The 25,165-nt window shown below is 42.9% G+C and overlaps 1 protein-coding gene across 2 annotated transcripts; it reads right to left on the reverse strand.

Annotated features, from left to right (window-relative positions):
* Positions 1-25,165, reverse strand: anx11 (Annexin A11). 2 transcript variants are annotated; one of them, NM_001139997.1, is given in 15 exon segments: positions 1-1,128; positions 1,344-1,466; positions 1,700-1,758; positions 8,349-8,444; positions 8,738-8,831; positions 9,051-9,107; positions 9,221-9,300; positions 9,426-9,516; positions 9,822-9,935; positions 14,004-14,098; positions 18,245-18,332; positions 18,607-18,951; positions 19,472-19,560; positions 21,932-22,215; positions 25,154-25,165. In NM_001139997.1, coding segments are annotated over 14 exon segments (1,665 nt in total). In that variant the 5' UTR covers positions 22,206-22,215; positions 25,154-25,165; the 3' UTR covers positions 1-1,068.

Below are 25,165 nucleotides of genomic sequence, written 5' to 3' on the forward strand. Positions count from 1 at the left end.
TGGATGGAATTACTAGGGGAAACAACAGCCGTGTTTCTCAGCATTTATTTTCAGATGTAGTGATCATCAGAGCACCGTTACTGAAATGTGATGCAATGAGGTTTACATTTGGAGTTATATTGACAGATATGCTCAAAGAAAAATACATTTCACTGTACTTGTGCACCATTAAAAACTTGAAACTTGCGCTCGTAGCAAACAGCAGAAAACACATGAGTGAGTGTAAAGGAAAGTAAACAACAGTGATAGTGTACACACACCATATAAACACAATTATAAACTGGGCAGTTCAAGCCCTGAATGAAGATTGGCTGACAGATGGGGTATATCAGACCGTATACCACATGTATGACAAAACATTTATTTTCACTGCTCTAATTACTTTGGTAACCAGTTTATAATAACAATAAGACACCCCAGGGGTTTGTGGTATATGGCCAATATACCAAGGGCTGTATCCGGGTACTGCTTAAGAACATCCCTTAGCCGTGGTATATTGACCATATATCACACCCACTCGGGCATTATTGCTTAAATATAAACTGACCACTTTGGTATTTTAGCCGCTAATTATTATTTTCAGAGTAACGTATTCAACATTGCTCAGCTAAATCAATTAGTACTGAATTAACTTGTACAATTAGATACGCATAATATTGGCACAGGCTGGTTAAAATAAAATATATCTTTAAAAAAAATATATATATTGATTTAAATTCCAAATCTAATCAATGTTGCACATTGTACCTTTAAGGGCATTTTCAGATCGACTAAGATATAATACCAATCAAAGGAAAACTTATTGAAAAATATATACTTTGTTGCTCATAAAAATATAGAAAAGGAACAGCTTTAGGACATGATGTTCTCATATCATAACATGTGACAACAGTTGCACTGAAAAAATGGATGGCATGGCATGCAGAACTGCTGATTGTGGTGCATGCATAGACAGACAGTCAGACAGATTGGCAGAATGGCATATATTATGATAAAGATGATATTATAGGTCAGTCAGTAAATGGATATAGTGTGGAGGAGATCCCGTAGAGAGCTGACATGGTCCCTCTAGTCGCTCCCTCCACACAGCTTTAACAGCAGTTTCTTATAGTCCCCTGAGGTGTCTCCCTGTCATAGACAACAACAACAACAACACAAACACATCATCAAACTAGTCCAGAACATCATGCTAGAATAGCTAACCTGCTCTATAGCAGTAGCATTGTTGGAGGTTTGTGTGTGTGTGTGTGTGTGTGTGTGTGTGTGTGTGTGTGTGTGTGTGTGTGTGTGTGTGTGTGTGTGTGTGTGTGTGTGTGTGTGCGGTGATGAGGAGAGATACTTACAGAGATGTCTGTGTAGAGCGACTTGCCGTAGTTCTTGACGTATTCCTGACGGATATCCAGCATGTCCACCTCAGAACGCGTCACCATGATCCGAATCAGGGTTTTGTCTTTGGTCCCGGCCCCCTGAGAACACGAACACACAGGTCAGGCTGGACCTAAGCACTTATTTGAAGAGTACAATTATCAGAAGCAATTACAGTAATAACAATGTCATTTCATTGGGACTGGGAAAGTAGAAATGTAATGAACTTAAACAATGTGCACTTATCAGTCGTGGACAGTTCTGTTGTACTGTGTGTATGTACAGTATGTTGTAATCAGCCCAGACAGGCAGATCGCAAGGGAGCGTGTCTTACCTTCATGGACTTGTAGAGTCTCTCTGCAAAGTAGGCAGGCGTGTTCTTAATACACTTGACTGGAACACGGAGAGAGCAGAGGGTTAGAATGCCCAGCATGTACTGACCACCCTACTAAACCTTAGACCAGCCCCAGCTATATGGAGGGAGGGACTGATAACATAGCCCAATTACCAGTCTGTTAGTGCTAGCATGCCAACTCCTTGTCAGTCATTGTCATGACTAACGTTTGAGTTGACGATGAAAGCAATGGAACTGGCAAGAGCACAAACAGATCCCAGAGGAGGGAAACTCTCAAACAAACAAAACAGTTTCAAATTATAGGAAGAGATTCAACTGAAAATATTGTATATAAAGTCCTATCTGAAACCTGAACTTGAAAGTTGAAGAAAACAGAGAAAATATGACTGTAGTTTGAGCGGTGAAATACATTTTCAAACATCACATCAACATGACTTCTGTATGGATGAACATGCGTAATGGAAGAAGCAAACAACACGCCACACCACATCATCACAAGGGTGTAAGGTTGAGATATTCTCTTGATACACAGTCAGATAACAATGTCATCCAGTCAAATGAATCTAAAAGCATGTTACTGTACCATTAACCTGAGCAATGATAGCCAAGTGGGGAAAAACACAACAACAATTACTCATTCAGGTCAGCAACAGTGTGGCAACACATATTGTTAAAGCATCTTCAATAACATCTTTCAACAATAACAATGAGTAAGTTATGGGTGTTAACCAATGATGTAAATAAACCCTGGATTGCTGATGCTATGTATTGACCATTGAGAGGCTTTGAAGCCACTGGTCGGCCATATTGTCACTCCCCAGTAGGAGCAGTGCTCCATAGGAATGAATGGAATTCTACAGTATTTCAATTAAATGTTTCAAGGACAAAATTGCATGTATTTAAGTATTTCATTCTTGCAGTGGGGGCAGTAATGTTAGTAATCTGTAAAAAATATATACTTTAATAAATCAGTTTTTATATATTTTTATGTTTAACTTACATAATATAATTTAAACGTATGCATGAATATTTTTTCAATGTATATTTTGTATTTTTTAACCTTTATTTAACTAGGCAAGTCAGTTAAGAACAAATTCTTATTTACAATGACGGCCTACACTGGCCAAACCCGGACGACGCTGGGCCAATTGTACGCCGCCCTATGGGACTCCCAATCACGGCCAGATGTGATGCAGCCTGGATTCGAACCAGGTACTGCAGTGACACCTCTTGCACTTAGATGCAGTGTCTTAAGGAAGGGATAGGCAACTAGATTCAGCTGCGGGACGATTTTTGTCAGAGACGATGGTCGGGGGAACATAATTATAAGAATTTGTACACTGCAAATTTACCACAACTAAGCCCAAAAATAGATCATTTTCAAATACAATTATTTCATACCTTGATAACATTGAGACATGTATCATGGCACTGTAGAAGATGGCTGGCGTTTTACGTGCTCCTAACCAAATGTGCTTTTTGTACAAAAAAATTGCGTTGTTTGTAACTTCTTTTTTTTTAATTATTCTGTACATAATGTTGCTGCTACCGTCTCTTTTGACTGAAAATAACTTCTGGACATCAGAACAGCGATTACTCACCACGAACTGTTAGAAGCTTTTTTTTCCTTTAACGAGTCTGACGTGAAGGACATACTGCTTTCCCGGGAACAGGCCCAAATCCCCGTCATTTGCGTGAAGAAAAGACGGAGGAAAAGAGGACGGAGGTCGGGCTGCCTTCTGAGAATTCTACTAGCTAACATGCAATCATTGGAAAATTAAATTGACGACCTACAAGGAAGATTAAACTACCAACGGGACATTAAAAACTGTAATATCTTATGCTTCACGGAGTTGAGGCTGAACGACGACATTATCAACATATGGTTATACTCTGTATCGGCAGGATAGAACAGCGGCGTCTGGTAAGACAAGGGGTGGCATACTATGTATATTTGTAAACAACAGCTGGTGCACGATATCTAAGGAAGTCTCGAGGTTTTGCTCGCCTGAGGTAGAGTATCCCATGATAAGCTGTAGACCACACTATCTACCTAGAGAGTTCTCATCTGTATTTTTCATAGCTGTCAACATACCACCACAGACCGATGCTGGCACTAAGGCCGCACTCAATGAGCTGTATTCCGCCATAAACAAACAGGAAAACACTCGTGCGGCGCTCCTAGTGGCCGTGAACTTTAATGCAGGGAAACTTAAATCCGTTTGACCAAATTTCTATCAGCATGTTAAATGTGCAACTAGAGGGAAAAAAACTCTACACCACCTTTACGCCACACACAGAAATGCGTACAAAGCTCGCCCTCGCTCTCCATTTGGCAAATCTGACCATAATTCTGTCCTCCTGATTCCTGCTTACAAGCAAAAATTAAAGCAAGAAGCACCAGTGACTCGGTCAATAAAAAAGTGGTCAGATGAAGCAGAGGCTAAGCTACAGGACTGTTTTGCTAGCACAGACTGGAATATATTAATGGCATTGAGGAGTACACCACATCAGTCCTTGGCTTCATCAATAAGTGCATCGATGACGTCGTCCCCTCAGTAACCGTATGTACATACCCCAACCAGAAGCCATGGATTACAGGCAACATCCGCACTGAGCTAAAGGCTAGAGATGCCGCTTTCAAGGAGCGGGACTCTAACCCGGAAGCATATAAGAAATCCCGCTATGCCCTCCGACGAACCATCAAACAGGCTAAGCATCAATACAGGACTAAGATCGAATCGTACTACACTGGCTCCGACGGTCGTCGGATGTGGCAGGACTTGCAAACCATTACAGACTACAAAGGGAAGCACAGCCTACTAGACGAGCTAAACTACTTCTATACTCGCTTCGAGGCAAATAACTCTGAAACATGCATGAGATCACCAGCTGTTCCGGACGACTGTGTGATCACACTCTCCACAGCCGATGTGAGTAAGACCTTTAAATAGGTCAACATTCACAAGGCTGCAGGGCCAGACAGATTATCAGGATGTGTACTGCGAGCATGCGCTGACCAACTGGCAAGTGTCTTCACTGACATTCTCAACCTCTCCTTGTCCAAGTCTGTAATACCAACATGTTTCATGCAGACCACCATAGTCCCTGTGCCCAAGAACACTAAGGTAACCTGACTAAATGACTACCGACCCGTAGCGCTCACGTCAGTATCCATGAAGTGTTTTGAAAGGCTGGTCATGGCTCACATCAACACCATTATCCTAGAAACCCTAGACCCATTCCAATTTGCATACCGCCCTAACAGATCCACAGATGATGCAATCTCTATTGCACTCCACACTGCCCTTTCCCACTTGGACAGAAGGAACACCTATGTGAGAATGCTATTCATTGACTACAGCTCAGCGTTAAACACCATAGTGCCCTCAAAGCTCGTCACTAAGCTAAGGACCCTGGGACTAAACACCTCCCTCTGCAAATGGATCCTGGACTTCCTGACAGGCCGCCCCAGGTGGTAAGGGTAGGTAACAACACATCCGCCACGCTGATCCTCAACACGGGGGCCCCTCAGGGGTGCGTGCTCAGTCCCCTCCTGCACGGCCTAGCACGACTCCAACACCATCATTAAGTTTGCCGATGACACAACAGTGGTAGGCCTGATCACCGACAACGACGAGACAGCCTATAGGGAGGAGGTCAGAGACCTGGCCGTGTGGTGCCAGGACAACAACCTCTCCCTCAACGTGATCAAGACAAAGGAGATGATTGTGGACTACAGGAAAAGGAGACCGAGGACGCCCCCACTACAACGGAGCTGTAGTGGAGCAGGTTGAGAGCTTCAAGTTCCTTGGTGACCACATCACCAACAAACTAACATGGTCCAAGCACACCAAAACAGTCGTGAAGAGGGCACGATAAAACCTATTCCCCCTCAGGAGACTGAAAAGATTTGGCATGGGTCCTCAGATCCTCAAAAGGTTCTACAGCTGCATCATCGAGAGCATCCTGACTGGTTCCATCACTGCCTGGTATGGCAACTGCTCGGCCTCCAACCGCAAGGCACTACAGAGGGTAGTGCGTACGACCCAGTACATCACTGGGGCCAAGCTTCCTGCCATCCAGGACCTCTATAGCAGGCGGTGTCAGAAGAAGGCCCTAAAAATTATCAAAGACTCCAGCCACCCAAGTCATAGACTGTTTTCTCTGCTACAGCACGGCAAGCGGTACCGGAGCGCCAAGTCTAGATCCAAGAGGCTTCTAAACAGCTTCTACCCCCAAGCCATAAGACTCCTGAACATCTAATCAAATGGCTACCCAGACTATTTGCATTGCCCACCCCACTCCCCCATTTCCTCTTTTACACCGCTGCTACTCTGTGTTATTATCTATGCATAGTCACTTTAATAACCTACATGTACATATTACCTCAATTACCTCGACTACCTGGTTCCCCCGCACATTGACTCTGTACCGGTACGCCCTATATATAGTCTCACTATTGTTATTTCACTGCTGCTCTTTAATTACTTGTTCATTTTATTTCTTATTCTTATTTGTATTTTTAAACGGCATTGTTGGTTAGGGGCTTGAAAGTAAGCATTTCACTGTAAGGTCTACACCTGTTGTATTCGGCACATGTGACTAATAAAATCTGATTTGATTTGAACATTTGATATAACACAATCACGTATTCTTTTTTCGTGGGAAGACTTGGGAACAGATTTCCTAAATTAAACAAATTTTTTGCAGAATTTCTGGTGATTTTACAGTCTTGGACCAAAAACCATTTTTGGAGGCCCAAAAAAATCACTTGTCTGTATGAGTGAGAAAGTTACAGATGCACAAATATCATACCCCCGAGACATGCTAACCTCTCACCATTACAATAACAGGGGAGGTTAGCATTTTATATCATACCCCCAAAACATGCTAACCTCTCACCATTACAATAACAGGGGAGGTTAGCATGTTTAGGGGGGTATGATATTTATGCCTCTTAACTTTCTCACTCATCATTATTCACAATTACTTCAGGATTTTCCGTAATCATGGTAGCATCCACATTCATGTAGAAGTGTTGAGAAACATATTCTATTCTTATTTACAATAAAAGTGACTCGAAAACGACACAATCAATTATTTATCATTCATTTCTATTGGGCACAAAATAATCTGAAACACAACCAAAACAAACAGCAAATGTATTTAACAAGTTTGTAGAGTCACAAACTTCATGTAATCCTTGCGTGCTAGGAATATGGGACTAAATACTACATTTTTCACTACTTTAATACACATATAAGTGAATTTGTCCCTATACTTTTGATTCCCTAAAATGGGGGGACTACATAAACAAAGTGCTGTAATTTCTAAACAGTTCACCCGATATGGATGAAAATGCCCTCAAATTAAAGCTGACAGGAACTTCATAGTCATTGTATCATTTCAAATCCAAAGTGCTGGAGTAAAGAGCGAAAACAACAAAACATTTATCACTGTCCCAATACTTTTCAAGCTCATTGGTGTTAACACATTCAATAAATTTGGCCTCAACCCAATTGAGATGGTTTGGGATGAGTTGGACCACAGAGTGAAGGAAAAGCAGCCAACAAGTGCTCAGCATATGTGGGAACTCCTTCAAGAATGTTGTAAAAGCATTCCAGGTGAAGCTGGTTGAGAGAATGCCAAGAGTGTGCAATGGGTGACTACTTTGAAGAATCTCAAATATAAAATATATTTTGATTTGTTTAACACTTTTTTGGTTACTACATGATTCCATATGTGTTATTTCATAGTTTTGGTGTCTTCACTATTATTCTACAAAACTCAAACTTTTGACTGGTACTGTAGGTGCGTGTGTGTACATGTTTTACTATACCTGTGAGCCAGAAGTTCTCACAAGAATAGTAAACCAACATAAATTCTGAGAAGTGAGGACATTTTGCCAGTCCTCACTTGTAAAAAGGCAATTTTAGGCTTCGGGTTTAAGGTAAGGGTTAGGAAATTATTATTATTTTACCCCCTTTTTCTCGATCTTGTCTCATCGCTGGGACTCCCAACGGGCTTGGGAGGCGAAGGTCGAGTCACGCGTCCTCAGAAACATGACATGCCAAACCGCACTTCTTAAAGACCCGCTCGCTTAACCCGGAAGCCAGCCGCACCAATGTGTCGGAGGAAACACCGTTCACCTGATGACCGAGGTCAGCCTGCAGGTGTCCGGCACACCACAAGGAGTCGCTAGAGGGTGATGAGCCAAGTAAAGCCCCCCTGGCCAAACCCAGGCCAAACCCTCCCCTGACCCGGACGACGCTGGGCCAATTGTGCGGCGCTCTATGGGACTCCCAATCACGGCCAGTTGTGATACAGCCCGGGATCGAACCCAGGTCTGTAGTGACGCCTCTACCACTGCGATGCAATGCCTTAGACCGCTGCGCAACTCGGGAGGCCCGGAAAATATGATTTTGAATGGGAATCAATTGTTGCTCCCCAAAAAGTCCTCACAAGTATTGTAAGACATAGTTGTGTGTGTGGGTGGTGTGCGTTGTTATGGGTGCTACGTAGTGTTAGTGTGTGCCTGTGTAGAAACGTGTAGGTGTGACACCGGATAGACCTGTATAGGCATGGCAGTGCATGTGTGTGTATTAACCAAAATGTTTCCCCTTACCCACGGCCACCATTCCACTCTCCAGGTCTCCAGACATTTCTCTGTCGATGCTCTTCTCTAGGTCTCTGCCACACATCTGCTGGTACTCATGGAACACTACACACACACACACACACACACACACACACACACACACACACACACACACACACACACACACACACACACACACACACACACACACACACAATAAGGTAGCGGCAAAAGCTCTAGCTACGAGTCAAGGTGAGCGGAGAGCACTGATATTTCATATACATTAAATTGATATTTCATATACATTAAATTGATATTTCATATACATGTAATTTATATTTTATATACATTTCATTTATATTTCATAGATATTTAACTTCTGTCGTCACAGTACCATTCCTCTCCCCTGTAGTTACCTGCTCTGAGGTGGGACTTGCTCCTAGAACACAGGATGGCGTTGAACTTGGACTCATCAGTTCCCACCTTGTTCTCCCCAGCAGCATACAGGGCCTGGACAGAGGGCCCACAATACACACAGGCATCTTTCAATGAGGAGGTAGAGATTTCTAATATGTTGTGTAGAGTCCAGAGTTTTTCCTGCTCAAATCACGTAGTCATGAAAAACTCATGGCCCGAAGTATGCTGAAGACATACTACAGTATGTAGATTAGACGTCACAAGGTTCGTGACAGATAAGAAATGGCAATATACATATATATATATATATACCTGAGCATCTTGTTTAGCTAGAGAGATGTCCACCGTCTCTCTTTCATCTCGATTACCCTGAGAGCACAAACACAACACATAATGAATCACCCATCTATATGTACTGTTCCTATGTGTATATGTATTTAGAATGTATACACTATTCTATATCTATGGGTCATAGGCTGTACCTGGGCCAGAGAGATGAGGAGTCTACGGAAATGTCCTGAGGTGTCCCCACTGATGGCATCTTCTAGAGACTTCTTATACTCTGAAATAACACACACAGTCCACTTCCACAATCCAATACAACAGAGGCGTGGTGTGTTTCTGAAAGGAAATATACAACTTCCTTGTTAACATTGTCTCCCTGAACAGTGTTTGTATGTAACTCACCTGTCTTGTAGACCTGGTTGAGCTCTCTGATCTCTGCATTGGAGCGAGAGGACAGGATCTCTATCAGACAGGCCTCGTCTGTCCCTGCGCCCTGTCAGAACATACAGCAGAGAATGGCTGGGAGGTTATAACAGGGATATTATTATATACCAAGTATGATTTGTCTTTCTCTGTTCTTTAAGTTAGTTTAGCTAGTTAATAACACAAAAATAACAACAAAAAAAAATATTATTATTGTTTTCATGCACACACACACACACACACACACACACACACACACACACACACACACACACACACACACACACACACACACACACACACACACACACACACACGCACACAAATGTTAAGAAGAGGGAATCTGTCAGTGATTATAAAAACCCTTTCACAAACCTTAATGGCTTCCTTCAGTTCGTATGCATCAAGCTGGGATGGAGTCTTCAACATGGCCAGCACCAGCTTCTCAAAGTTCCCTGACAGCTCGGACTTAAGATCCTTAACCAGATCCTGGGAAGGTAAGGGGATACAAGCTTGGTATAATTCAATGCTATCCAAGCAGTCTTTGAGTTGGGCCGGTGCTCAGCAATACAGCGAACAAGCACCTTGAATTTTCTGACTTGAATACAGACACAGTAATTTTCTGTACTGCTTGAGGACTGGCACCTCTTTTAGAATATTGGCAGTAAGTCTATATAGTATAGTGCAGGGCTCTCCAACCCTGTTCCTGTAGAGCTACCGTTCTGTAGGTTTAACCTCCAACCCTGTTCCTGTAGAACTACCGTTCTGTAGGTTTAACCTCCAACCCTGTTCCTGTAGAGCTACCATTCTGTAGGTTCAACCTCCAACCCTGTTCCTGTAGAGCTACCGTTCTGTAGGTTTAACCTCCAACCCTGTTCCTGTAGAGCTACCATTCTGTAGGTTTAACCTCCAACCCTGTTCCTGTAGAGCTACCATTCTGTAGGTTCAACCTCCAACCCTGTTCCTGGAGAACTACCGTTCTGTAGGTTTAACCTCCAACCCTGTTCCTGTAGAACTACCATTCTGTAGGTTTTAACTCCAACCCTGTTCCTGTAGAGCTACCGTTCTGTAGGTTTTAACTCCAACCCTGTTCCTGTAGAGCTACCGTTCTGTAGGTTTAACCTCCAACCCTGTTCCTGGAGAACTACCATTCTATAGGTTTAACCTCCAACCCTGTTCCTGGAGAACTACCGTTCTGTAGGTTTAACCTCCAACCCTGTTCCTGTAGAACTACCGTTCTGTAGGTTTAATCTCCAACCCTGTTCCTGTAGAACTACCGTTCTGTAGGTTTAACCTCCAACCCTGTTCCTGTAGAACTACCGTTCTGTAGGTTTATTCTCCAACCCTGTTCCTGTAGAGCTACCGTTCTGTAGGTTTAACCTCCAACCCTGTTCCTGGAGAGCTACCGTTCTGTAGGTTTAACCTCCAACCCTGTTCCTGTAGAACTACCGTTCTGTAGGTTTACACTCCAACCCTGTTCCTGGAGAACTACTGTTCTGTAGGTTTAACCTCCAACCCTGTTCCTGGACAGCTACTGTTCTGTAGGTTTATTCTCCAACCCTGTTCCTGTAGAACTACTGTTCTGTAGGTTTAACCTCCAACCCTGTTCCTGTAGAACTACTGTTCTGTAGGTTTAACCTCCAACCCTGTTCCTGGACAGCTACTGTTCTGTAGGTTTATTCTCCAACCCTGTTCCTGTAGAACTACTGTTCTGTAGGTTTAACCTCCAACCCTGTTCCTGTAGAACTACTGTTCTGTAGGTTTAACCTCCAACCCTGTTCCTGGACAGCTACTGTTCTGTAGGTTTATTCTCCAACCCTGTTCCTGTAGAACTACTGTTCTGTAGGTTTAACCTCCAACCCTGTTCCTGTAGAACTACTGTTCTGTAGGTTTAACCTCCAACCCTGTTCCTGTAGAGCTACCGTTCTGTAGGTTTAACCTCCAACCCTGTTCCTGGAGAGCTACCGTTCTGTAGGTTTTAACTCCAACCCTGTTCCTGGAGAGCTACCGTTCTGTAGGTTTAACCTCCAACCCTGTTCCTGTAGAACTACCGTTCTGTAGGTTTTAACCTCCAACCCTGTTCCTGTAGAGCTACCGTTCTGTAGGTTTTAACTCCAACCCTGTTCCTGGAGAGCTACCGTTCTGTAGGTTTTAACTCCAACCCTGTTCCTGGAGAGCTACCGTTCTGTAGGTTTAACCTCCAACCCTGTTCCTGTAGAACTACCGTTCTGTAGGTTTTAACCTCCAACCCTGTTCCTGTAGAACTACTGTTCTGTAGGTTTAACCTCCAACCCTGTTCCTGTAGAACTACTGTTCTGTAGGTTTAACCTCCAACCCTGTTCCTGTAGAGCTACCGTTCTGTAGGTTTAACCTCCAACCCTGTTCCTGGAGAGCTACCGTTCTGTAGGTTTTAACTCCAACCCTGTTCCTGGAGAGCTACCGTTCTGTAGGTTTAACCTCCAACCCTGTTCCTGTAGAACTACCGTTCTGTAGGTTTTAACCTCCAACCCTGTTCCTGTAGAGCTACCGTTCTGTAGGTTTAACCTCCAACCCTGTTCCTGTAGAACTACTGTTCTGTAGGTTTAACCTCCAACCCTGTTCCTGGACAGCTACTGTTCTGTAGGTTTATTCTCCAACCCTGTTCCTGTAGAACTACTGTTCTGTAGGTTTAACCTCCAACCCTGTTCCTGGACAGCTACTGTTCTGTAGGTTTATTCTCCAACCCTGTTCCTGTAGAACTACTGTTCTGTAGGTTTAACCTCCAACCCTGTTCCTGTAGAACTACTGTTCTGTAGGTTTAACCTCCAACCCTGTTCCTGTAGAGCTACCGTTCTGTAGGTTTAACCTCCAACCCTGTCCCTGGAGAGCTACCGTTCTGTAGGTTTTAACTCCAACCCTGTTCCTGGAGAGCTACCGTTCTGTAGGTTTAACCTCCAACCCTGTTCCTGTAGAACTACCGTTCTGTAGGTTTAACCTCCAACCCTGTTCCCGTAGAACTACCGTTCTGTAGGTTTTAAATCCAACTCTAATCTAGCACAACTGATTCTAATAATTAGCTGCTTGATAAGCTGAATCAGGTTAGTTACAACTGGGGTGGCAGCAAAAACCTCCAGGAAGGTAGCTCTCCAGGAATAGGGTTGGAGTGAAAACCTCCAGGAGGGTGGCTCTCTAGGAACAGGGTTAGAGTGAAAACCACCAGGAGGCTGGCTCTCTAGGAACAGGGTTAGAGTGAAAACCACCAGGAGGCTGGCTCTCTAGGAACAGGGTTGGAGTGAAAACCACCAGGAGGCTGGCTCTCTAGGAACAGGGTTAGAGTGAAAACCACCAGGAGGCTGGCTCTCTAGGAACAGGGTTAGAGTGAAAACCACCAGGAGGCTGGCTCTCTAGGAACAGGGTTGGAGTGAAAACCACCAGGAGGCTGGCTCTCTAGGAACAGGGTTAGAGTGAAAACCACCAGGAGGCTGGCTCTCTAGGAACAGGGTTAGAGTGAAAACCACCAGGAGGCTGGCTCTCTAGGAACAGGGTTGGAGTGAAAACCACCAGGAGGCTGGCTCTCTAGGAACAGGGTTAGAGTGAAAACCACCAGGAGGCTGGCTCTCTAGGAACAGGGTTAGAGTGAAAACCACCAGGAGGCTGGCTCTCTAGGAACAGGGTTGGAGTGAAAACCACCAGGAGGCTGGCTCTTTATGAACAGGGTTGAAGTTACAATCTCCAGGAGGGTGGCTCTCCAGGAACAGGGTTGAAGTTACAATCTCCAGGAGGGTGGCTCTCCAGGAACAGGGTTAGAGAGGCCAAATGAGTAGAGGTACTTATTTCAGTCCACTTCAAGTACTGACGCCATCTGTATTCAACTGCTGTGCCATCTGTATTCAACTGCTGTGTCATCTGTGTTCAACTGCTGTGCCATCTGTGTTCAACTGCTGTGCCATGTGTGTTCAACTGCTGTGCCATCTGTGTTCAACTGCTGTGCCATCTGTGTTCAACTGCTGTGCCATGTGTGTTCAACTGCTGTGCCATCTGTGTTCAACTGCTGTGCCATCTGTGTTCAACTGCTGTGCCATCTGTGTTCAACTGCTGTGCCATGTGTGTTCAACTGCTGTGCCATCTGTGTTCAACTGCTGTGCCATCTGTGTTCAACTGCTGTGCCATGTGTGTTCTTGGTATGGCTGTAGCTAATAAAGTCTGAGTGAATCAGATCCCTCAGCGAGTCGTTTACTGGCAGAACCAACAGCTGCTGTTTAGATATCACTGGCACACTAGAGAATACACTCTGACTGTCACTTCAGGGCAACATATTCAGACCATTTTATGATGCTGTAACACTTATTTCATTGTTCCCTAAAAACTTAATTAGATAAATAAGGTATAACGTTTTTAAATGGGAGCGAGAGTCATGCCTATTCCTTTCAAATACCTTCCTAGAAAGAAATTATAGAAAAAATGTATGGTCATAATCACTGTATAGTCTTTCAATAATAAGAAATAAGCTATTAGAAAATGTATATTGTACTTACATAGTATAATATAGTATAATGTCAATATGACTGTATTAGCTACCTTTCCGTAGGAGGTTTTGAAGGCCATGAGCATGGGAACACGCTGTCTGTTGGAGCGACTTCCTAGCAGGTCTATGATGGCCTGTTCATCAGTACCTGCAGGACAAGTCCACTGTCAGAACACATATTCAAACAGCCCATCCATTTCCCTTGATGGATTCAGAACACCAAGGTTTTTAGTAGTGTAGCTGAGCAAACAACATTACCAGGTCCTTATACATAATTAAGTCATTCAAAGATCGATGATCATTAAAAAGAAGACAACATAACTGCTAGTGTTGATTATACCTATGCAAACTGTTCAAATCTACAGTGTGTATTGTATAAGGGACTGGCAAGGGGTTGTTTCAGGACAGGACCTATTCTAACAGCTGGCCATTAGGCATGCAATTTTTGTTTCTGGTTCCAATATTAGACTGGGTCTAACTCACTCACTAGACCCCTATATAAGGGGCTAGGGGTTGTTTCTGAATGGGGTCTAACTGGCCGTGTCCGAATACCCATACTTGCGTCCTAAATAGTAGGCTGTTTGAGTATGCAAAAAAAACATTTTTTATAGTATGTATTTCAAAAATCGAGTACCCTTTAAATGCCTAGATGTCATAGTAATTTCTGCTTTGACAACAGTTGATAATCAGATATGGGGATGTGCTCCCAAAATCAACCAATAATGCGAAACAACGCAATCGCGAATTGCTCATTCTCACTATGAGAAAATAGAACGTTTTATAGTAAGTTCATTTTTGAAAATCGAGTATGGTTGTATGTATTTATTTATTTTACTTAACCTTTATTTAACTAGGCAAGTCAGTTAAGAACAAATTCTTATTTACAATGACGGCATACCCTGATGAGCCAAGTAAAGCCCCCCGGCCAAACCCTCCCCTAACCCAAACAATGCTTGACCAATTGTGCGCCGCCCTATGGGACTCCCGATCACGGCCTGTTGTGATACAGCCCGGGATCTAAGCCGGATCTGTAGTGACGGCTCTAGCACTGCGATGCAGTGCCTTAGACCGCTGCGCCACTCAGGATCCCTAAATGCCAGGATGGTATACTAATTTCGGAGCTTCATCAAGTAAATTTCAATGCACACTATTCCACAATGCATTGGAAGAGGTGGGCTGCGTGTGATAGGCCCTAGTTCTCTACAAGTGGCCAAACAACTAAACTAGGCTACTTAAAACCCGTTCCTGCAGTGGAATGACCAAATCGCCCTTCTATGATGTACAGTTTATAGTGTAATATTGGGATGCAAACTCAAAATGTAAAACATCTCAACTCTATGTCTGACATGGAAAGGGATACCTAGTCAGTTGTACAACTGAATGCATTCAACTGAAATGTGTCTTCCGGGCCCATAACCACGTGTGTGAGGTGTAAACTTTTGTTTCAAAGTAGATTTGTTTAAGACTACCAAGAAACACTGAGTGACGCTGATTTAGACCATTGCATTAAAAGGTTAATTGGGAAGATGCCGAATAGCGAAGCTTCTGAGGTTTTGTTCAAATGTAGGCTATGTAGTTTTTGTTCTTCTTAAAATTATCACAAGTATTGCATCGTAGGCTACATCTTTGAAAACAGAAGTATTTTTTTATTTTTAAAGTGGATTTCTGTTTTCTCATTGGAAAGTGTTTTTTGTTCTCTTGGTTTTTGTCAGAGCTTTTAAACTAAATACAAAACCATCTTTTGATTTCTGAATGTGTCGGCACCGGGACTCGGGATGTGGCTGCACTATTGATGTCATGTAAATCAGGCCTTTTGATTTGAACATATGAATTGTTTTAGTTTTGGAGGCTAGGCTACTTATTTAAAGCTGCAACATGTAACTTTTTGGGGGACCCAACCAAATTCACATAGAAATGTGAGTTATAGATCTGTCTTTCGCATTGAAAGAAAGTCTAAGAAGCGGTTTCTTAAGTTTCGTTTTTGCGTCTTTTACTTTCGGTCTTGCACACCAGCTTCAAACAGCAATATTTTTGGTTATGGAAAATATATTTCACAGCGGTTTAGATGGTACAATGATTCTCTACACTCTGAGTGCTTGTTTTGTAACATAAACTGAAATTAGGCGAAATTATTTTTAATTTTAGCAACCAGGAAATGGCGGAGCGATTTCTGCATATTGAACCGTGAATGATTTAATTGATGGATCAAGCCTTAGCAGTCATTCAGATCTCCTTCCCTATGGTCAGTGCTTTAGTTTGTTATGTTGCTGTCAAGCGGTTCAGAATTTGCAGTGCTTTAGTTTGTTATGTTGCTGTCCAGCGGTTCAGAATTTACAGTGCTTTTGTTTGTTATGTTGCTGTCCAGCAGTTCAGAATTTGCAGTGCTTTAGTTTGTTATGTTGCTGTCAAGCGGTTCAGAATTTACAGTGCTTTTGTTTGTTATGTTACTGTCAAGCAGTTCAGAATTTGCAGTGCTTTAGTTTGTTATGTTGCTGTCAAGCGGTTCAGAATTTACAGTGCTTTTGTTTGTTATGTTGCTGTCAAGCAGTTCAGAATTTGCAGTGCTTTAGTTTGTTATGTTGCTGTCAAGCGGTTCAGAATTTACAGTGCTTTTATTTGTTATGTTGCTGTCAAGCAGTTCAGAATTTACAGTGCTTTAGTTTGTTATGTTGCTGTCAAGCGGTTCAGAATTTGCAGTGCTTTAGTTTGTTATGTTCCTGTCAAGCGGTTCAGAATTTGCAGTGCTTTTGTTTGTTATGTTGCTGTCCAGCGCTTCAGAATTTGCGATACACCCGACTGTCCACGTTTTCTGTGCAATACCCTATTGATTAAAACATTTGAAAAGTTTTGGTGTACTAGGCTATTTGATGTCATTTATATAGGTTACAGCACTTTGGTTTCACTTATAGATAACTTTTTCCTGTTTCTCCAGTTTTGCATTTTGCCTCCAGCAACTTCACAAATCAGTTTTGGGTATGTGGTAGATTCTGTATATTAACTAATAAATATGTTGAAATGGAACCAAATGTTCTGTTTCTGTCTTTAGACATTTTTAAATATCATAGGTTGGCTATATGGGCTACAGTATAGCGTGAATGTGATAGTCTGGCTACAACCAGCCTGAGTAGGCCTATAACTCCATTAGGTAGAATGTGATAGTCTGGCTACAACCAGCCTGAGTAGGCCTATAACTCCATTAGGTAGAATGTGATAGTCTGGTTACAACCAGCCTGAGTAGACCAATAACTCCATTAGGTAAAATGTGATAGTCTGGCTACAACCAGCCTGAGTAGGCCTATAACTCCATTAGGTAGAATGTGAGAGTCTGGTTACAACCAGCCTGAGTAGGCCTATAACTCCATTAGGTAGAATGTGAGAGTCTGGTTACAACCAGCCTGAGTAGGCCTATAACTCCATTAGGTAGAATGTGAGAGTCTGGTTACAACCAGCCTGAGTAGGCCTATAACTCCATTAGGTAGAATGTGATAGTCTGGTTACAACCAGCCTGAGTAGGCCTATAACTCCATTAGGTAGAATGTGAGAGTCTGGTTACAACCAGCCTGAGTAGGCCTATAACTCCATTAGGTAGAATGTGAGAGTCTGGTTACAACCAGCCTGAGTAGGCCTATAACTCAATTCATATTATATTCAGAGTTTAGAGAAATTAATTGAATTGGAAATGAGATATTATCAGGCTGGTTAATGCGAGACATGTCCGTTGAATTTGGAAAATGCACCCACACTCAGCCCTGCCCCACCTACTCAAGCCAGTCAGGAGTACATAGTGTGCACTTTAAGTATGTAGTACACTAGTATGGGTATTCGGACACAGTCTCTCACTCTCTACACCCCCATATAAGGGTATAGGGGTTGTTTCTGAAGAGGGTCTAACTCACTCTCTAGACCCCTATATAAGGGTATAGGGGTTGTTTCTGAAGAGGGTCTAACTCACTCTCTAGACCCCTATATAAGGGTATAGGGGTTGTTTCTGAAGAGGGTCTAACTCACTCTCTAGACCCCTATATAAGGGTATAGGGGTTGTTTCTGAAGAGGGTCTAACTCACTCTCTAGACCCCTATATAAGGGTATAGGGGTTGTTTCTGAAGAGGGTCTAACTCACTCTCTAGACCCCTATATAAGGGTATAGGGGTTGTTTCTGAAGAGGGTCTAACTCACTCTCTAGACCCCTATATAAGGGTATAGGGGTTGTTTCTGAAGAGGGTCTAACTCACTCACTAGACCCCTATAGTGTATAAGGGGCTGTTTCTTGACTGGGCCTATGTAACCAACTCACCAAAGCCCTTCATGGCTTTCCTCAGAACCTCCACATCTCTCAGTGGGTCTGCTCCTGGAAAATCCTTGATGCTTCCCCGGAATCCTCTCTGGAAGAACAGGGAAGGAGAGGGCATTTTCCAGATTGCTTTACCCTTTTAGTGTTAGCTGCCAGTAAAACTCCTGTCAAATCTCTAATCATTGACATCTCAAGAAGAAACAGAAAACTATAGAAACACTATCAATATTATTGCAGAACACTCAGATATCCAAGTTGAAACCCATGGATGAAGTATGGACACTTAACAGGATGTATACCTGTCCTAAATAGTCTTTTGAAGTACTATTGTCACAATAGGGTTAAATCTTCCCAGTGTCTCTTACGTTGATGGCAGGAGCGACGGGCATGGCTCCACCTCCGTATCCTGGCATGGATGGGTTGGGCGACGGGGCACGAGGGTACCCTGGCATGGGCTGGTTAGGCGCTGGTCCTCCTCCGTAACCAGGCATGGAGGGGTTGGGTGAGGGTGCCTGTGGGTAGCCAGGCATGGGCTGGCCTGGGTAGCCCATGCCTGGGCCTTGAGTCTGTGGCATCTGCCCACCTGGCTGTGGGTACAGGCCATGGGGCTGTTGGTTAGGGGGCTGGGGGGAATGTTGGGGGTACCCACCAGGGGTGAACATGGCAGGGTTGGGGTTAAAGCCCCCCATGGATGATGAGATCTGGTTGGCCTATGATTGGAAGAGAAATGGGCATCCAATAAAGATTTGCACAGACAGTACGCTGATTGGTTTAAACTATTATGCACGCAAAGCTGTTTTGCAGATGATCAATCATGTATTATAGGTAATACAGCATCTGCTGTTGTGTTTTGATTACAAAGAAAATAAAATACAATGCAACAAAGAAATTATACAAAACATGTAGTTTTGAAGGATTACAACAGTGAAAGAGGAGGTTGCAGAAAATTCTAACATTTTTGAAGCAGTATCTTAGCTAATTACGAGCAATATTATTTTGGCACGCAAGAGAGATTTTGAAGAAAGGTTAACAAGAAAGCTGCAACATAGATTATTTTTTATAAAAGTCTTACCAGTCAATAATTGGGTTGTGATTTCCAATATTGGCCATGCAATTCATGCTAACTGAAATATTTAATGCAATGATCTGAAGGGGGATGAAGTACAGGCATGTTGAGAATATTCTCTGTGTGATTTGGAGGGTGTGGATGTATTTTCATGCCAGACTTACCATGCCTGGAAGATTGCCTGCGTTGAATCCAGGGTTGGACAGATTATCAACACCTATGGTGGGGAAACCAGCACCACCTCCCCAACTACCTGCAACAGGTGACATAGATGGGTGTTTTTGTCACTAAACAGTTTATGGCAAATCACTGACAAACTGATATACAGTGGGGGAAAAAAGTATTTGATCCCCTGCTGATTTTGTACGTTTGCCCACTTACAAAGAAATGATCAGTCTATAATGTTAATGGTAGGTTTATTTGAACAGCGAGAGACAGAATAACAACAAAAAAATCCAGAAAAACGCATGTCAAAAATGTTAGAAAATGATTTGCATTTTAATGAGGGAAATAAGTATTTGACCCCTCTGCAAAACATGACTTAGTACTTGGTGGCAAAACCCTTGTTGGCAATCACAGAGGTCAGACGTTTCTTGTAGTTGGTCACCAGGTTTGCACACATCTCAGGAGGGATTTTGTCCCACTCCTCTTTGCAGATCTTCTCCAAGTCATTAAGGTTTCGAGGCTGACGTTTGGCAACTCGAACCTTCAGCTCCCTCCACAGATTTTCTATGGGATTAAGGTCTGGAGACTGGCTAGGCCACTCCAGGACTTTAATGTGCTTCTTCTTGAGCCACTCCTTTGTTGCCTTGGCCGTGTGTTTTGGGTCATTGTCATGCTGGAATACCCATCCATGACCCATTTTCAATGCCCTGGCTGAGGAAAGGAGGTTCTCACCCAAGATTTGACGGTACATGGCCCGTCCATCGTCCCTTTGATGCGGTGAAGTTGTCCTGTCCCCTTAGCAGAAAAACACCCCCAAAGCATAATGTTTCCACCTCCATGTTTGACGGTGGAGATGGTGTTCTTGGGGTCATAGGCAACATTCCTCCTCCTCCAAACACGGCGAGTTGAGTTGATGCCAAAGAGCTCCATTTTGGTCTCATCTGACCACAACACTTTCACCAGTTGTCCTCTGAATCATTCAGATGTTCATTGGCAAACTTCAGACGGGCATGTATATGTATTCTTGAGCAGGGGGACCTTGCGGGCACTGCAGGATTTCAGTCCTTCACGGCATAGTGTGTTACCAATTGTTTTCTTGGTGACTATGGTCCCAGCTGCCTTGAGATCATTGACAAGATCCTCCCGTGTATTTCTGGGCTGATTCCTCACCGTTCTCATGATCATTGCAACTCCACGAGGTGAGATCTTGCATGGAGCCCCAGGCCGAGGGAGATTGACAGTTCTTTTGTGCTTCTTCCATTTGCGAATAACCGCACCAACTGTTGTCACCTTCTCACCAAGCTGCTTGGCGATGGTCTTGTAGCCCATTCCAGCCTTGTGTAGGTCTACAATCTTGTCCCTGACATCCTTGGAGAGCTCTTTGGTCTTGGCCATGGTGGAGAGTTTGGAATCTGATTGATTGATTGCTTCTGTGGACAGGTGTCTTTTTTACAGTTAACAAGCTGCGGTTAGGAGCACTCCCATTAAGAGTGTGCTCCTAATCTCAGCTCGTTACCTGTATAAAAGACACCTGGGAGCCAGAAATCTTTCTGATTGAGAGGGGGTCAAATACTTATTTCCCTCATTAAAATGCAAATCAATTAATAACATTTTTGACATGAGTTTATCTGGATATTTTTGTTGTTATTCTGTCTCTCACTGTTCAAATAAACCTACCATTAAAATGATAGACTGATCCTTTTGTTGTCAGTGGGCAAACGTAGAAAATCAGCAGGGGATCAAATACTTTTCCCCCCCACTGTAGGATTATTATTTTAATAGTATGTATGTAGTATGTACTGCTTTTGCTATGATGTTGTGGCTGTATATGCTTTTAAACAATCAATCGATCAATTATGTTACCAAAAAAAGTGCTGTTTTCAAAACAACATTGAAAGTGCTAAGATTTCATAGAAAGGTTTCAATAAATATCTGGTGATTGTGCTAGGCACCAGGACTGGCAATGAACTGTTCACACTTGCCAATATATGTGACTAACCTTGGCTTCTAGTCAGCAGATATGGAATGATTCTCAGGGCACACAGAATGGGAGGACTGTGTCAGACACTAGTTGGTCTGTGAGTGTTGACTCTCAGCACAGCAGAGGTTGTTTAGAAAACACAACGCATGCACCACAACATTACATCTAAACCTCATGATGATATCTGGCCCTGAGATACAGGAGGACAGAAGGACTCAGTCTCTGAGTCTGTCCAGCAGTACCCTATCCTCTTTTCTTGACCCTGTCTTTGTCTGTCTGTCTGTCTGTCTGTCTGTCTGTCTGTCTGTCTGTCTGTCTGTCTGTCTGTCTGTCTGTCTGTCTGTCTGTCTGTCTGTCTGTCTGTCTGTCTGTGTCTCCCTTAGATTACATTACATTTCATATACCTTGTACCTATAAGAAATACTGGACATGTCTGCATATATTAGGCCAATCATGATCTGTTGAGCTGAGGCCTTACCTGCTGGGGGCATGGCTGGGTACCCTCCAGCTCCAGGCTGTGGAGGATAGCCACCAGCCTGAGGGGGGTAACCTCCAGCCTGAGAGGGGTAACCCCCTGCTTGAGGGGGATAGCCGCCTGCCTGGGGTGGGTATCCTCCGGCCTGGGGTGGGTAGCCTCCGGCTTGGGGTGGGTAGCCTCCGGCTTGGGGTGGGTAGCCTCCGGCTTGGGGTGGGTAGCCTCCGGCTTGGGGTGGGTAGCCTCCGGCTTGAGGAGGGTATCCTGGATAGCTCATGGTTTATGGTCTGAAATAAAGAAAAATATCAAAATATAAGGCCTGTTTAATGTGTACATGCAATTTATAAGGCCAGGAGTTTTTCTGTTCCTGGTTAGGTCATGATGACAGGAACACCTCCTGCCTTACAGACACACAATATGGCAGTTGGACACACAGTCAGTGCCACGCATCTGTTTGTTGTAAAACAAAGTTTTATGACTCAAATTGTGGCGTGAACACATAGGTTGGTGTTGTGGTGTCCATAGCAACTACAGAGCTAGAAACATGCCCATATACACAGTGGGCCCCTCCACCCTCAAAGAAGTTAAGCTGTGGAGGAAAAATAAGGCTGAATTCCTCAGGATGACCCAAGGTTTAAGGAATCTGGGTTCCCTAAGCGAATGGCTTAATTGTTAACATGGAAAATGTATGGGTTGGGTCATACTGTGTGAAATGGAACTACTATGTTCATGAAATTGAGTATTTTCCTGAAATCTAGCACCAAGAAATGTCATCTGGAAGAAGACATACATCTCGAATAGTAATTAAGAAATAACTGATTAAAATGGGAGAACCTATTTAAAGCCTTACTGTACACTGAAATACTACATTTCAAATGACCCAACCTTGACTCTCCTTTGCTTTTGTTACTTTTGGTGCTGCTTGTTATTTGACAATGATTATGCTGCTGTGTGTGAAAAACCAATACTCCCATTTCATATGCCAACTTGTTCCATCCATGGCTCCATGTACAGAATCCCTTCTCATAATTTGCATTTTAAGGACAGGGGAAAGAATGACAGACTGCTGCTGTATTTGAATAGGAACACAGTTCTACATCAGTGGCCTGTTCAGAAGGGTGTAAGGTTAGGCTAGAAAATGTTCAGATAGATATGTATAGTGTAGAACAGATATGATTCTCTCTCCGATTGAATAGGGAACATGTGAGCAATATTAATTATGTTTTCGACCATTTTATATCACCGACTACACCTCAGCAAAAAGTTCACTTTTAGATGATACAGTATAATATTTATGATGTAAGGACTTACTACACTGTTATTACACCGTCACCCCCTATTTAATGTACTGTGCATGCGTATAAGTCTACAGCCTAAAGGCGTCCATCCATAGATTCGGTTTACTCCTTGCAGAACTCGACTAGACGAAGTGAACGTCTGTTTTCGCATATTACCTTAAAATATCTTAGCATGAAAAACGAGAAAAAAGCGGCAATATTACGGTTTGTCCCTCTCGAGACGCTGTAGCCAGTAGACGTGAAGACGAGGTCTTAGTTGCGCAATATTACATCTTAGACGTTTGGTGCAGTATTTCTCAAGTGGAAAACTGCATGAAAACTAGTCGTCTGTCGTTGAATGACAAACACTTGAAGAATCCCTACTGTTGCCCAATCACCGACGAAGGAAAGATTTGTATAACTATAGCTAACTGGTTGAACGAGACCTGTGAATAACGACAAGTCGGAAATGTTCGAGTTTCCTAGTTCCGACTACCACGTGAACGCGGCAGTAGACAAGCCTAAAAAAATGTGTGTGCTCGAACGTCACAAAATTTCGAAATAAAGCATCGTACTGTTTTGACGGGAATGCCAAAGTCCAAACAGGAATCGACCACGCTGTCGAAAAGAGTAAGACGTATGAATGATTCTCATCTAACCCATGTACAAAATACTAATTTCAACACAATGTATTTCCCCTTCTATCATTGTCCTGAGGTTTACAGATTAAAACTAACGTTAAGCAAGTGTAATACTGGAGTGAAATTGTGACTGACGTAATCTCATCTACACAAAAACAGCATTTGACTAAGACTCCTGCTCGGCCTACTCACTAAAGCCGATAAAGGCTATTACTGTATAATAACCAAACCTCAAATCAGTGGCAAATAAAGGCTAACTGAAGAACTAGGCTACCAACTGACATAATCGCTTTGATAGATTACAATGAAATGTCACACCTTTTCTATTGATAAAATGTGAGGAACGGTACACATTTATAAAGGACTGTGTATAAATGTAAGTAGCCATTTGGGTTCCTTGTGTACACCAACTATGTTTGCTGGGGGGATGGGAGTGTTCAATACAATACACATGATGGGTGTTGGCTGTTGAGGCCTTGAACTCATACAAAAATAGATGGTTTGAAAATAACTTCTGAGTGACTCAAATGTGTATAGGCAGGCCTATCCAAAAGTTCAAACAACTCTTTTGCTGTATGTAGTAGACCCCAAAGAAAAATAACTCTTATTTCCATCCACATGACTGGCCTATTACACAATATTTGAAGAAATAAATAATTGTAGGCAGCTAAACATCCTTATTCTAAATGTCATTTTCAACATTGAATTAATGAGAATAGCCATAGGCCGCCGCTTATACTAACGTTTTCGAAATAGCCTTACACTGACTGCCTCTACACCAAATGACAGCACAGCAACTGTCAAAATAGACAGAAGCAAAATATTGTGCATCAGTCAACATCGAACCAAGGTAAAAAATGTCAATATATCAGTACCTTTTTGGTTGACTTTCAGGCGCCAGCTAAACGTTCAATTCGGTATTTCCTAGTTGTAATTTTGCGTTGTAAAGGTTTTCTGCACTCGGCCTACTAATCGGAAGAAGACAAGCCAATTTACCGAAGCTCTGGAAGGCTGCCTTTCGCGTTGTCAGGCAAATTATGCAAACATAGTTTCTAATAGGTCTATAACGATAGGCCTAACCGCTTAGCCTACTGTTATCATGTTCTCTGTGAGACATTTTGTTATTGCGTGTCATATCCTTCGAGGAAGAAGGCTCGCTAGTAAATTAAACATTTCTGAGGAAAGCGACGTGTCAATAACACATCTACAAGAAACTCAATTGCGCACGATCGCTAATGGAAATGTTTGATCTACAAGGCTAAGTCACATTTGATTTAACCGAAAAGTGCATTTCGTTTGCCACTTACTTTTGGTTCGCT

This window comes from Salmo salar, chromosome ssa18 (assembly GCF_905237065.1).
Source record: "Salmo salar chromosome ssa18, Ssal_v3.1, whole genome shotgun sequence".
Classification (NCBI taxonomy): domain Eukaryota; kingdom Metazoa; phylum Chordata; class Actinopteri; order Salmoniformes; family Salmonidae; genus Salmo; species Salmo salar.

What these genes read in the sequence shown, in the direction of transcription:
- anx11 (XM_014155002.2), bottom strand. Translation starts at nt 22,205, where the DNA reads ATGAGCTATCCAGGATACCCTCCTCAAGCCGGAGGCTACCCACCCCAA. An exon ending in CCCAGCCATGCCCCCAGCAG is followed by an intron (nt 19,561 to 21,931) that starts GTAAGGCCTCAG and finishes CACCTGTTGCAG; the next exon opens with GTAGTTGGGGAGGTGGTGCT. An exon ending in GAAAGCCATGAAGGGCTTTG is followed by an intron (nt 14,099 to 18,244) that starts GTGAGTTGGTTA and finishes CTTGTCCTGCAG; the next exon opens with GTACTGATGAACAGGCCATC.